The sequence below is a fragment of the Phyllopteryx taeniolatus genome, chromosome 10 (genome assembly GCF_024500385.1).
Source record: "Phyllopteryx taeniolatus isolate TA_2022b chromosome 10, UOR_Ptae_1.2, whole genome shotgun sequence".
Lineage (NCBI taxonomy): Eukaryota > Metazoa > Chordata > Actinopteri > Syngnathiformes > Syngnathidae > Phyllopteryx > Phyllopteryx taeniolatus.
Genome location: NC_084511.1, coordinates 14,558,818 through 14,573,828, shown reverse-complemented (window position 1 = coordinate 14,573,828; position 15,011 = coordinate 14,558,818). Strand labels below are relative to the sequence as shown.

Genomic DNA, 15,011 nt, shown 5'->3' with positions numbered 1-15,011 from the left:
GTTTTCGCTGGGTGTGGGGCCACTCACTTATTGCGACAAATAACTCATGAATATGCGACTTGTTTGTGTATCCCCTCACTCACACTCTCGTCCTATGGACTTTTATAATTTACATATTCATTCCCACCACACTTAAGTTGTACAGCTGGGTTCACGACCCTTGTCCTGAATGCTTCTTCTACTGTCCTTGTCCTGTTCTATCTTGTCCTGTCCTTCCCTCACAGGGTGTAGAACTACAGCCCCATGCAACACTCATATCTGTTTCATTGTTGTAGATATGTAATAATTTACTTTTCTCACCCTCTTTACAATTAGTGCTTTGTCTTCGTTTCTCTCTCCCCTCTAGAAACTTTGTTCTGTTTGACTGATCGATTCTGACTTTCAATAAACATCAATTATAATACTAAGAAACCACACCGGAAGCTTAAAAACTGCACTGTGACACAGTAAAACTGTTCCAGCATAAAAGGGATTATGTTTCAATTTCTGTTAAATTACTTTTTTTTTAAAAATGCATTGTCAGACTCCAATATATTATATAAAGTCCATATCAGTTACCACTGACTTGGCAGCCAGGGTTTAATTCATCAGACCCTTTGAGGTATTTATTAATTTTGTTTCTAATAAGAGCCATCACCTTCCTTTTTATGACACAGCTACATTTTGTAGCCCCAAACAGCAACAAACTTTTTTTAAATTCTACTAATGGCGGAGCACAAGAAAAACAACCCTAAAGGACTTGCTTTCCACATTAGTCGCCATAATTGGTGGTGTGTGTGTGTGTGTGTGGGTGGGAGGAGGTTTCCTGCCTTAAGAACGCTACTGTGCACACGGTGTCGCAGCTCGAGTTGGACGTGTGGGAGGAACCTTATAAAGTTTGCTGACTCGACATGTAAACAATAGTAAGACGAGAAGCTTGACCTGCATGCATAACTTGAAGGGAAAAGTTTCTGAAGTCCAATCTTAATTGGTGTCAAACTAAACCCAAGTATGAAAATGCTCAATTGTGGTGTGGGGTCGATGCGGTAACAGAGCAGTAGTGACTGGAATGGCTGGCATCCGATCGAGTGCGTTCAACAGGCGCCAGCTGTGGACAGGCGGGAAGGAAAAGTAGGTCAGGGATGTGAGGGCTTCACGCCGGAGCTCTGTGGTTCCGCCTGACTTCCTCTGAACACGTACACATGCACACACCCACACCCTCATGCATTATAAACAAAGCTAACTGATGAATTCAAGGTGATATAAAAAGCAGCCCAAAGACTTTGGTGTATAAAAAGCAGCCCAAAGACTTTGGTGAGACAACTGAACCAAACTGAAGCAATTTAATGACACCTGGGGGAAACCTGTGCAGGTGCTTTGAGTTTAGTAGATGATTAGTGTGTGACAATCAGTTGAAAACATTTATGTCCTGAAAAATTTGGGCTGATTTCTTCACAGTATTCTAATTTTTTTAATTCCTGATTTTGTGGGTTTTATGAGCTGGAAGCCCAAATTATGTAAAAATAAACAAATACTTGAAATTGTATAAATTGTGGGCCCTGAATCTATAATCTATGAAAGTTTAACTTTTTGAATGGAATTATGGAAATAAACTTTTCCATGATTCTACTTTTTTGGAAAGTGTCTGTATATGTGTGTATATATAATATACACGTATACACACATACATTATACAGCACACCAACCACCCATAGCATTATGTGTCATCCCAGACTTTGTATAGGGGGCTGCCATTTCTTTGTTAGTACCATAGAGTCTACAAGTAAATTATGCTTCTTAACTGACGGGGGAGCCCTGGAACAAAATCAAAACCATTTTCCTTAAGGCCTCTTCATACTCCTGCGCTCGACAACGCCCGCATTGCATCACGTGACCGACACATTGGCCCACACGGCCCCTCTGCGTCACTATCCAAGCACACGGCAAAAATTGTTGCTGCGCGTAGAATGCCGCGTAGATCATCTCTCGTGATTGGTCCGTTTTAGTCACATGTTGTGATGACGTACTCAACGTGCCCCTTGGTTCTACATACCATCTACGCTGCCGCCTTCTTGATCGATTTTGCAGCATAATTAAACGCATCATCTGGTCATCTAGGGCCACTTGTTCAAGCAGACACTGTTCCACGACATTGTTGTTGCTTTGTTCCTTGTTACGGAAAGGAAAGTAAAAACGGCTAACGGAAATGACCAAAAAAATGCAGAGGAAACTCCACCCTGTGGTGTCCTAGCTAATACCAGCCGTAGTGACACCCCCGACTTGGAGGTGAACTGCAGTACATTTTCAAAACTGCACGGGTGGGTTGGGCTCAAGAATAAAGGCAAACTACGCGCAGGGTAGCCGCAGTGACGTCAGCACGGTCGCTGCCCGCGCAAGTATAAAGAAGCCTTTACTGCTATATTAATAAGTATTAATTATTTTTTAAGGATAAAAGATTTGACCAGATTTAAATGTTCTCTTACAATTCAGTCTCCTGCCACCCCACATTTTATCCAATCTAGAAGAAACTATGGCGAAGGGTTGGATTAAAATTCTAAGAGACATCCGTCCTGTAGGGGGAAGTCATATTGAATAGTAACCAAAAGGGGGTCGTCTTCTTCTTTTCCTTTGGGCTTGTCCTGTTGGGGGTCGCCACAGCATGTAATCCTTTTCCATGTAAGACTATCTCCTGGATCCTTCTCTCTAACACCAACTGCCCTAATGTCTTCTCTCACTATTTATCAACCTTCTCTTTGGGCGTCCTCGAGTTCTCTTGCCTGACAGCTTCATCAGCTCCATCCTCATCATCCTTCTACCAATATACTCGATCTCTCGCCTCTGGATGTGCCCAAACCACCGACGTCTTCTCTCTCTAACTTTGTCGCCAAAACATCTAACCTTGGCCGTCCCTCTGATGAGCTCATTTCTAATCCTAGCCAACCTGGTTACTCCTAGAGAGAACCTCAACGTCATCATTTTCACCAGCTCTGCTTCCTGTAGTCTCTTCAGTGCCACTATCTCTAATCCATACATCAAGGTTGGCCTCATCACTGTCTAATAAGCTTTGCCCTTCAACCTAGTAGAGACTCTTCTGTCACATAACACATCTGACACCTTCCTCCACCCTTTCCAACCTACTTGGACCTGTTTCTTCACTTCCTTACTACACTCATCATTGCTCTGGACTGTTGACCCCAAGTATTTAAAGTCTGCAACCCTCGCCATCTCTTCTCCCTTTAGCCTCACTCTACCCCCTTGACCCCTCTCATTTATGCACATATATTCTGTCTTACTTTTGGCTAATCTTGATTCCTCTCCTTTCTAACCGTTTCTCCACCTGCTCCCCACTTTCACTGCAGATCACAATTTCATCAGCGAACGCCATGGTCCACGGGAATTCCAGTCTAACCTCATCTGTCAGCCTATCCATCCCCACTGCAAACAGGAAGGGGGTCATGGCTGATCCCTGATGCAGTCCCACATCCACCTTAAATTCCTATGTCATACCTACAGCATACCTCTCCACTGTTCTGCTGCCCTCGTACATGTCCTGTATTATTCATACTTCTCTGCCACTCCAGACTTCTGCATGCTGTACCACAGTTCCTCTCTGTGATAAGCTGTCATAAGCTTTCTCTAGCTCTACAAAGACCAAATGTAGGTCCTTCTGACCTTCTCTGTACTTCTCAAACACCCTCAGGGTAAATAATGCATCTGCGGTACTCTTTTTAGGCATGAAACCTGTTGCTCGCAAATACTTACTTCTGTCCTGAGTCTAGCCTCCACTACTCTTTCCCATAACTTCATTGTGTGGCTCAACTTTATTTCTCTATAGTTCCCACAGCTCTCTGCACATCACCCTTGTTCTTAAAAATGGGCAAGGGCACAATTTTCCTCCATTCCTCAGACATCTTCTCACCCGCTAGAATTCTGTTGAACATGCTGGTCAAAAACAACACAGCCACCTCTCCTAGATGCTTCCATACCTCTACAGTTATGTCATCAGGACCAACTGCCTTTCCATTTTGTTCTTTCTAACGTCTTACTTCCCCCTTACTAATCATTGCTCCTTCCTCATCCATCACACTTGCCTCTTCTGCTCTTCCTTCTCATTTTCCTCATTCATCAAACTCCTCAAAGTATTCTTTCCATCTATCCAGCACACTACTGGCACCAGTCAACACATCTCTATCCTTCATCACCCTAACCTGCTTCACATTCTTCTCATTTCTATCCCTCTGTATGGACAACCTGAACAGATCTTTTTCTCCTTCTTTAGTGTCCAACCTGGCATACATGTCATCATATACCTCTTGTTTAGCCTTTGCCACCTCTACCTTCGTCTTACTTCTCCTCTCCTCAGTCTCTCACTTCTTAGCTAACCTATTTCCTTGTATGATTTCCTGTACTATGCCGATCCACCACCAAGTCTCCTTCTCCCCTTTCCTATCATTAGATAGACCAAGTACTCTCCTGCCTGTCTCTCTGATCACCTTCGTTTGAGTGGTTTCAGTTTTACATTCTTATACTGCTGCATTTATTCGCCAGGGTGTGATTTATTCAGTCAATCCAGTTTGAGATGCAACTAACAGTGACTTATCAAACAAATAGAAAGCGTAAAAAAATAGGAAAGACTGATGAATTGAAGCCTACAAAATTCTGTCTTGCATCTACGATGTGGGAACTACTCTATTCAATGAGATGGACACAAACAATGCCCCACATTCACACTAAAGTTGAGTCAACAGCCCGCGGGAAATTCAGAACCAGAATGTGTTTATCGGGACTACATGACAGACAAAAAAATACGACTGATTTGGTCAGACCACTGGGGATCAAAATGTGGCACTGCTGAAAGCAGTTGCAGGCTAAGTCCACATGCTTAGGAGTAAATCATAATCATCTTCATTGGCCAAGTAAGTTAAACACACAATGAATTTTGTCTCCGGTAGTTGGAGCCACTCTAGTACTACAAAATAAGCCACTATGTCAATATACATTTAAAACAAGTACGGAGAGTCATTGAGCAATGTAAGGGTACCAGTAATGTGGTAATGCTGATACAATGACAATGGTGCAAATGATCCAGAGAGTCGTCGAGCAACACTAGTAATGTGATAATTAATCCATCCATCGTTCCACTTATCCTCACTTGGGTCGTGGGCGTGCTGGAGCCTATCACCGCTGACTCTGAGGCACCCTTAACTGGTCGCCAGCCAACTGCAGGGCACATATAGACAAACAAACATTCGCACTCACATTCACCCCTACGAACAGTTTAGAATCTTCAATGACTACCATGACTGTTTTGGGGATGCGGGAGGGAACCGAAGTACCTGGAGAAAAAAAAACACGCAGGGGCAGGGAGAATAAGCAAACTCCACACAGGCGAGGCCAGATTTGAACCTGGGTCCTTGGAACTGTGAAGCATATGTGCTGACCAGTTGTCCACAGTTCCACTATTAGTGTGATAATTCTCATACAGAAATTGTGCAAATGGTGCAGAGTCCTTAAGCACCGGCTCCAAAATTAAGACTCCCCAGGCACCAAATGCGACTAAATTATCCATTATGCAAGTGAATCTCAAAGCGCTATCCCGAGTTGCCAGCTGAAGTAGCATTAGCAGTTAGCCACTGCTAGCGGTGAAGCCACCAGCAACAACAATCAATCGTGTCACTATTATTCAGGTGATTCAGAATGGCAAAACTAGTTCATCTGTCTTATTAAAGACAATGCACATCTGAAAGTAGCAATAATGTTAAAAGGATACGTAGCCTCATAACTGGAGAATGATAATATTTCCCATTCAAGGTTAATTTTGCATGTTGTACCTCCAAAAATACTCAGGACTTCAAACTAGTGTTATATTTCTCTACATTGGCTGTACTGTTGAGTGAAGTGTTCTTATATTTTTGTGTGTATTTTATTTGCTTATAATGCTAATATCATGTTGGGATTACCGTTTTATTTACTGACTATGAGTGTTGTTTAACAAAAGGTGTTAAGAAAATCTTGAACCACTCTAACGTTTTTAGTTTTCAGTACATTTTTAAAAATTTTGATAATAATCGAGATTAAACGATATGGAAAAAAAAAAAGAAGTGATTTTTTTTTGTGCTAGATCACCCAGCCCTAAAACAAACACATAGAACAGGTCTGACAATACAAGCTAAAAGCATTTAGATAATCTCATAATACAACAATGAGCAGTTTTACTAAGCAAAATCCAAACTCATTAAAACCAAATTAAATGAAACATCGACATCCTGATGTTTCAGCCACCAATCTGCTTGAAAGTCCTTTATAAGTGTTCAAGATGAAAACTACGGATGTCCCGATCACATTTTTTTGCGTCTGAGTCTTTGATTATAAGCATCTACCGGTACAGAGTCCTGATCCGATACATACACCGACCAAAACTCAACTTTCAATATTTAAAAGAACAACTAAAAAAATCAATGAGTAACATGTGAAATAATAATATCAAACAATAGAAATAAAATTATTTAGCAAATAAATAATTTTGGTAATCCTAATTCACCTAAAACAGGAAGATTTCAGTCTGTTTTCATGTCAGACAGTTAGGGGTGGGGGGGGAATGCTGCGCCTGCTGTGCATGCCTTGGCCTCTTAGGGGGAGTGTGGTGCGATTTAAAGCGATTCTTTACATAACAGAATCAATGAACAAGAAAAACAAGGAAAACTTCTGCTAAATTTGAAGAAGCATTATTTGTCTTTGTTTTACGATAAAAAGAACCAACTCAACTGAGATATATGCTGTTGAATGAAAAGTGACCATAACTAACAGCCCCCTATTACACTGCCTGTAATAGCCACAATCAGGTTGTGAAGTTTAACACCTGAGGCTTACTTCTCACTGCTGCCCTGTTTCTGAATGGAACACTAATAATTCTGAGCTGTCTGCAATGCAAAGTAAGTTAAATAAAACAAAATAATAAATGTCGGTGCAGCAAGTCAGTAAGACTAGAATGACAATCGCTCACGACTCAGCGAAGCACTGCTAACTTGTCTTACCTGGAAAAGTTGGTGTTGTAGGTAGGAGTGGCTGAGAATGACTCAGAGGCCTGAAGCAAGTCTGACACTGGCCCAGGAGTCAGGCCTCTGATCCAGGGTGCACCAACGGTGGCAACAGGAATAAACTGGCAGGTGACAGACTTCTGATCCTTCAGTGGCTTTGTATCGAGTCCAAAGTGGAAGCTCTGACCTCCCGAGGTGCTCACCCCACAGATGGAGATGGGACTAGACGTGGGCAGGTCTGGGGATGTGGTGCTGCTTATTTGGCAGTAAGACATCTTCTCTTGTTTAATCACATCTTGAGTACAGAGCTGAATGAAGCCGCCATCTTTTTCTTTCTTCACCAAAGTGGTTGTCGGGGTTAAGGTGGTGGATATGCCTGAGCTGGACTGATCAGGACTTGCTACGTTGTTATTCCCACTGAAAGCAAGTGGGCCACTGCCGTTAGTGCTTTCAGTGGTAACTGGGTTGATTTCCTTCTCTGAGGTGACATCCACAAGCAGCCCGTCATCAGCCAGGGTGGAAAGGAAAGCATCATCCCCTACGTAAAAATCTGATGGGGAGCCGGTGAGCTCGAAGTCACTGAGCAGATCCAGAGTGTTATCACTGAAAAATTTCTGGTTCATGTCCATGTCTTTGCCAATGTGCTCAATGGCATGATCGAGGTCAGTAGGATCGTGACCTACTTTTTCCAAAGAGAAATCCTCAGTTTTCATGGTGAAAAAGCTAGGATCTGACCCCCCAATAAGGGAATCCATGGACGATGGGGTTAGGTGTGCTATTCTGTCACCTGACTGCAACTGCTCCTGGAAGTTTAGGCGACTGGATGAGAGCAGCTTCTGATCTTTGGTCAGGCCCTTAGGTTGTGGATCTTCCTGCAAAGTGCTAACCGTGGCAGTGATGGAGGACGCGGTGACTTCCACTGGAGCAGAGCTGCTGTTGTGGCCGTTAGACTGTCCAGGCTGCATTAATGGGCTGGATGGGAGAATACCAGAAGCCGTAGAACTAATGGCACTGTGAGGCGGCACTTTCAATTGACTGCCCCCCGCTGGGATTTGGGTGTAGACCAGTTTACCTGAATGGTCATCTCTCCTTAATGTTATATTTACTTCACCGTTGTCCATCTTTTTGTATGGAGAGAGAGGGAGAGAGAGAGAGATGGAAAGTGTGAACAGTTGCAGGTTTGATAGCATATACAGCCAATATGATGCATCAAGCCCCATAGAATGCAAATTTCGATTCCTCACACCAATATGTTTTCAGCCATGTCATGTCTTTCAATCATCTTTTTAGTCTACATCTTTTACTCACGGGACGGGGTGTGACGTGACCAAGGGAATGGGGTGCTTCGAGACTGCAGGCGGGTGGGAGGTTTTTTTTTGTTTTTGTACTAAACGTTTTGTGAAGAACTTAGTGTTTCTTAACATAAAGGACGATTGATAGAATAAAAACGGGGCAATTAGTTAAAAGTTAGCCAGATGCCCTCCCCTCCCCCCAATAACAACGTTAGCAAACGGCCACACACCACGATTAAAGCTGCCCTGACAGCAAAAATGCACACACACAGAGGAAAGACATTAGAGGTTGTAGCAAATAAAGGTTGCCTTATTGGTGGTTGTTACCGTACCTAGTAATGTGGATGGCGTGCCAACATGTCTCGAATGACACTAAAACTAAAATACCCACGATAGCTGCGTATTTTACACAACAAGCGCATCTCGTCAAACCTCGAGGAAAAACTTTGATTTACCCTTGAAACGACTTCTTGTTGATGAGAGTCCATTGGTCGTCTGTCATCATTATTATGCTTCTAAGTGGCCGACCACAACATGCCAATACTGACTTGCTATTTGCGAATTCCTCTGGCGTCGTATCCTCCTCCTACGTGTCGATGAAAAGAGGAAACTGAGCCGAGTTGATGCTGTACAGGGAGCTTTTGTTATTACGTCTCTCGATTCTTGATGAAAGCCTGACAATCACAGTGCCTCTGCAAGTAAACAAGCTGAGCTATGGTGCTCCCAAGCTAGCCTTTAAGGAAGTCCTGTACGCGCTAACCTTCGAGCTAAACATACAAAATGGAGAACTAAGCAAGCGAGCCCACACCATAGATATAAATAGGTAGATATGACGACTGCCTTTGATCTGCGTGCCAACGACGACGATAAACTAGGCGGGTCACAGTCGTCAGTGCGGTCCATGGGTGTGCTGCCGTACAATTATGATAAGGAAACTGTGTAATCCTTCACTGATACAAATATTTTGGGGGATATATTAGCAAATGTTATGTACGGATACAGCACACGGTTTGATAAAAAAATAGTAAACCTCATAAAAACCGGTTGAGAAATGAACGAGTTACTATTTTATTTCAATGCTTTTGATGGGAACAACGACCTTCCCAAAATGGCCGCCACGTAGGCATGCCAGTTAACCTGGCTGCTACAGCGCGCAGCTATACCTTGTCTTCATATCTATGACCTATAGCATAGCAGTCCTATTTGTAACCAGCAGCGACATCTTTTGGCATTTACGGATGACTACAGTCAAGCCACAAAATACAGGTGCGTCTCAATGGATTATAACATGGTAAAAAAGTTAATTGATTTCATTAGTCCATTTAAAACAAACCTGAAACTAATATTATACCGGTACAGATGAATTAAATACATATACTATTCATGATGCCAATCTGTATCAAAATTTTACTATAAAATCATTTTGATTGTCCATCTATCCATTTTCTGTACTGCTTGTTTGGAAAGGCATTTTATTCGCTGTCCTTCCTTGGCATTCATCTTAACCCGAGTCACACCGAGAAAAGAACAATAGCGAAGTTATTTTGTCGCATTACTTTTACGGTTGGGTGAGTCACAATCAATGCCCCCCCCCCCCCCCCCCCCCCCCCCCAACAGACTCCATCCATGTTTTTTTAAATAGTGATGTCAGTCAAACGGTTGTGATTTGACTTAAGAAGAACACAACTGAAGTACAACACAGAACTGCATACAAATACCTGAAACTGTAGATAAATTCAATGGAAATTCTATTTTATAAAGAAGTAAACAGCCAAAAATGTCTGAAGAATTTGATACACTTTATTACCGGTTGCATGACACATAACAACCAGTTTCAACCAAGGAAAATATTGCCTCGAACAAGGAAATATTGCATTGCAATCTGTTAAAGGCACAATTCTTCTGATTATATCCTAAAGTGCAAAAACTTCCAAACACATTCCTGATGGAGTGATTGAACTAGTATTGCTGGTCTCTGTTGAAACTTTGAAAAAACATTGAACGCACAGGAAAACCATGCATTTCTGACATTTCCACCTTGACACTCCTTTTGGATGAAGGTTCCCTCGCCCTCATTTTTCACAGTGAAGAGGACAGTGTGCCAAGTTGTCAGAGCGCACCTCTGGTTGTGGTTTTGGCCGTGACGGTCTTGGATTGTAGCTAGCCCGTCCTCCGTGAAGGTCGACCAACTTTGGATGCTGGCATATTGACCTGGGTCAAGCGGTGGCACACTGTCAAGTGAAACCGCTTGAAAAACATTGGTTTGTTCAGGACTGAAGTTGGTTAGGTTGGTTCAGGAGCTAAGCCATGCATAAATTACTTAGTAAGGGAATAATTTCAGCATATTCATGATGTAATAACATTTAATGTTTTATATTTACAGCAATGGATGAGAAGTTTGATTTTATACTAAACAGTCCATTTTTATTATAGCGTACATTAGCAACCCTTATCATACAGCTATAAATCAACTATTTGGTTGACAACATTTTCCCAAAATTAATAAACGTTGAATTAGACTTTTTATTTTTATTTTTGGGTGGTATCAAGTAGCACAATTCTGTTTAATAAGGTCTCTAAGATGATCTTATTTCAAAAAACTATTCATACCTTGCAAAGTTTGACAGTATTAAAAACTGTCCATGTGTCTAGGGTGAGGTTTTGCTTTTTTTTGCGGTAGGTCTGGGTCCCTAATCCCTGCAAATAGACTAAAAATGATAATAACCAACTGCAGTGGCAATTATGTGATGTGGGAAGAAGAAGACATTTACGATGTTGATGTTTTATTCTAAATGCCAATAAATCTACATTGAATGGCAATTGTTTTTGCATATTACAGTATACTGTAACATGTACTGTGAATTTAAAACCAAGGTCCGTACCAAACAGTAGTATTTGGCATACCATTATATCCGTAGCGATTAGGCCTTCATGTGGTCTCCCCGTTAAGACCGGCCTCCTGAGGGCAACCACGTGTGGCCCCACGATAAAAACAAGTTTGACACCCCTGCCTTAATACATTACAGCAACATTCAAATTTAAGCATCGAAACCGCACAGCACAGAAAACTGCATGCTCGTGGAGCTCTAAATCCTGACTGTTTGAATCCCACTCAGTCCCCGGTGGCTGCTTAGCAACCCTTCTCCAGCACAATGTACTCGGAATTAACAGGGCAAAGTGTGACCGCTGCCTCCTCAAAAGCAGGAGTCAAGGGTGCTTTACTGTCATCAGGACTGTGGAAATAAAAGCCTCTGCTTTAAAACAACGAGGCTCCAAACACACAACAAGCAAAAGAAGCAGAAAAACAAGCCGATGATTACTTGCTCCTGCATAATTCTTTACATAAACCTAATATGGCGCTCTACATTGACAGAGAAGCGTCAAACCTAAAATATAGCATATTCTACGGTGGCCGACAGGGGCAAATGTGCCGTGGGCCTGTGCTGCATAGCTGTAATGACGCAAGACAAGAAAAACACACAAGCACATAAAAAAAAACTGCAAAAAAAAAAAAAGCAGCAAGATAAAAATGCTGCAATCATAGAAAACAACAGGAGAAGAAAAAAAACGAAAAATGCTGCAAACACAACAAAACCCACAAATCCATGTTGCAAGTTCACGCCACACAACAGAAGTCCGCCAGGCCACTAGGGGGCGCGTCCTCTGGGACGGACCAGTTCTGTGAGACCAGAGTCATCACAGGTATGCATAGGTAGACACGACACGCCCATTTTGAGCTCCTTGCCGACGGTGACGCTAAACTAGGGAGGTCAAAGTCGTCACAGCATTCCACGTGTGTGGACGGCGATAAAACCAAAAGACCAAGGATGCCGGCACATTGTGCTGCATTTGGCTGAACGCCGTAAGGAAACTGGGAGTCCATTTCACATGTAAGTTATTTATTTATTTTTTGCTTTTAATCAAATGTTGCGTATTGATAGCATACGCTTCGCCAATGACAAAACATTCAGGTCACGCCCCCTAGTGGCCTGGCAAACTTCCGTTGTGTAGCATGAACGTGCACATTTCTCTCTTGCGGTATTTTAGGGATTTGTTTTTTTTTTGTGTGTGTTTGTAGCATTTTTCCTGTGCAGTTGTTTTTTGTGATTGCAGCATTTTTATCTTGCAGCATTTTTGTTTTATTGTTGTTTTATGAGCTTGTGTGTTTTTTGTTTTGTGTCATTCCTGGATTTGCAGCATATGGCCGTTTGCAGCGTATTTGCCCCTGTCGGCCACCGTAAAACTCCCCATGTCTCACTTCCTCCTAACTCTAACTATTGATGGCAATATGACAAATTGTATGACAGAAAGCCCCAAGCAATAACATGGTCCCCAGTCCTTCCCGAGAGTAATCCTGTCATCATAATCCAGAATAATGTGACTCAAATTGGTCCCTCCCTTTGGCTTTCTTTCTTTCTTTCTTTCTTTCTTTTTTAAATCAATTCATTTGATAGGAAGAAAACACCAATGATCCACATCTGGTTGGACTTTATGGACTCAATTAAAAGCAAAATATAAAACACCTTAAATGGCATGGGCAAAAAAGCTTTGCCAATTAGCATCATCCATCTGTCTGGGATACCTGCTTCCGATTGGGGCTCATTTGGGAGAAATTCATAGCTGAAGTTTGTCAAACTATAAACCCTGGCGTTTGCTTCAAACTGAAATGATTAACATCCTGTTCAATTACGGGCATGGGTCCTGGAGAATTTTTCTTACGCACTGTTATAGAGAGGTAGCACGGTGGACGACTGGTTAGCACATCTCACTCACAGTTCGAAGGATCCGGGTTCAAATGCGGCCTCGCCTCTGTGGAGTTTGCATGTTCTCCCTGTGCCTGCGTGGGTATTCTCCGGGTACTCCGGTTTCCTCCCACGTCCCAAAAACATGCACGGTAAATTCTTTGAAGATTAAATTGTCCAAAGGTGTGAATGTACGTGCGAATGGTTTGTTGATTGGCTGGCGACCAGTTCAGGGTGTACCCTTCCTCTCGCCCAGAGTCAACTGGGATAGGCTCCACAACCCAAGTGAGGATAAACTGTATGGGGAAATGAATGAATGAATGTTATGAGAGACATGTCTGCCCAATTTCGTGTTGATCAATCAAACTGGTGTTGGGGGCTAATTTCTTTCTCACATTCCAGGTGGTGCGACTGAGTGAGTTTTTAGGCCGGACATCTTCCCGACCCCCTAAAATACATACTATTTCACCAGGATACACATGCTTGCAAAGATGTCTTTCTTCTTCTTTTGTTTTCTCACATGTTGACACCAACAAATAGGTGATGAATAATAATAAACAATTTCAGGAGGACCTCTAAATACTTTGTTTCTCTCTAAATCTTTATTGCGGGGAATACGTTCCAGACACACCTTCGAAAGGTTGAAATCCATGATCCATGACAGAAAGACCATAAAAAAAACAGAACAACACACACACACACACACACATATAGATATATATATATATATATCTATATCTATATAGTGCAAATGTATTGAGACATTCTTGACACAAATCTGCTGCCATCTACGAGGATGATGAAAATGAAACGAGGGTGGACATTTCAGCAGGATAATATCCAAAACATACTGTCAAGAAAACTCTCAATTGGTTTCAAAGAAAAAAATAAAGCTGCTAGAATGGCCCAGCCAATCCCCTGACTTGAATCCAATTAAAAATCTATGGAAAGAACTGAAACTCAAGGTCCATAAAAGAAGTCCACTGAACCTTCAAGATTTGAAGACTGCTTGCGTGGAGGAATGGGCCAAAATCACACCAGAGCAATCATTGCATGCGGCTAGTTTCTCCATACAGGAGGTGTCTTGAAGCTGTCATTGCAAACAAAGGCTTTTGTACAAAGTATTAAATAAATACCAGTTGGCAGTTGGGGGTTCAGTACTTTTACTTGAGTCATTTCACATTTTTACACACAACTTCACTTCTGAGTTGCTGTTCCACTTTGTTTGGATGTATGGATTACTTGGGTTGTTCCCATCATCTGGTGAAATTATCCAGTCAATAGCACCTTTGGAAATATATTTTTAGTGAGAAAAATGGTGACGTGTTAAATACTTATTTCAGCTGCTGTATCTAATCAAATTCAATTAATTTATACAGCAGTTTTCATACATTAAAATGCAACACAGAGTGCTTTATGGAGATAAACACAGACAATTAAAATAGCAAGAAATACACAAGAACCTCACCGCTCCCATATTCACATATAAACGCAAAATCCACCCACACGAACACACACCCACGCACACAGCACACATTGATTACTAGTGTATAGACATGGCAAAGCAATGAGTAGTCATTTATTATTATATGGGACAATAAAATAAATGTTATGTTTTTATATTTATATGGGTAGGCTGATTGAAGACTCTAAATTGCCCTGAGGTGTGACTGTGCACCCCCGCGACCCGAGTGAAGAGAAGCAGTAAAGAAATTGGATGGGTGGATTTGGAGTTGCCTGGGATCTGTCCGTGGTGCTGAAACAAGGACTAATTTTGAATCGATGATGCCGATGCCATGGGTTTTCCAATCCATCGATTCGCGTGACAGAGAGGAGACCAGCGTCTGGGTCTGGCGTTGACTTGAATTCATTTCAAATGTATAAGCCAGATATTTAATGACAGCAAGCGAGGCCTGGGCTGCATGTGGTCCCACATAGCTGTCACGAGCGCGCTCTCTCTC

At 42.1% G+C, this 15,011-nt stretch overlaps 1 protein-coding gene across 1 annotated transcript in view; it reads right to left on the bottom strand.

Moving 5' to 3' along the window:
* nr3c1 (nuclear receptor subfamily 3, group C, member 1 (glucocorticoid receptor)) overlaps positions 1 to 9,130 on the bottom strand; it is a 31,193-nt gene extending 22,063 nt beyond the window's left edge. Inside the window, exons 1-2 of the mRNA XM_061786964.1 lie at positions 8,764 to 9,130; positions 7,014 to 8,137 (exon numbers count right to left, since the gene is read on the bottom strand). Coding sequence (XP_061642948.1) covers positions 7,014 to 8,137; positions 8,764 to 8,796 — 1,157 coding nt within the window. The 5' untranslated portion in view covers positions 8,797 to 9,130. The remainder of the gene's footprint in view (positions 1 to 7,013; positions 8,138 to 8,763) is intronic.
* Positions 9,131 to 15,011: the final 5,881 nt, after the last annotated feature.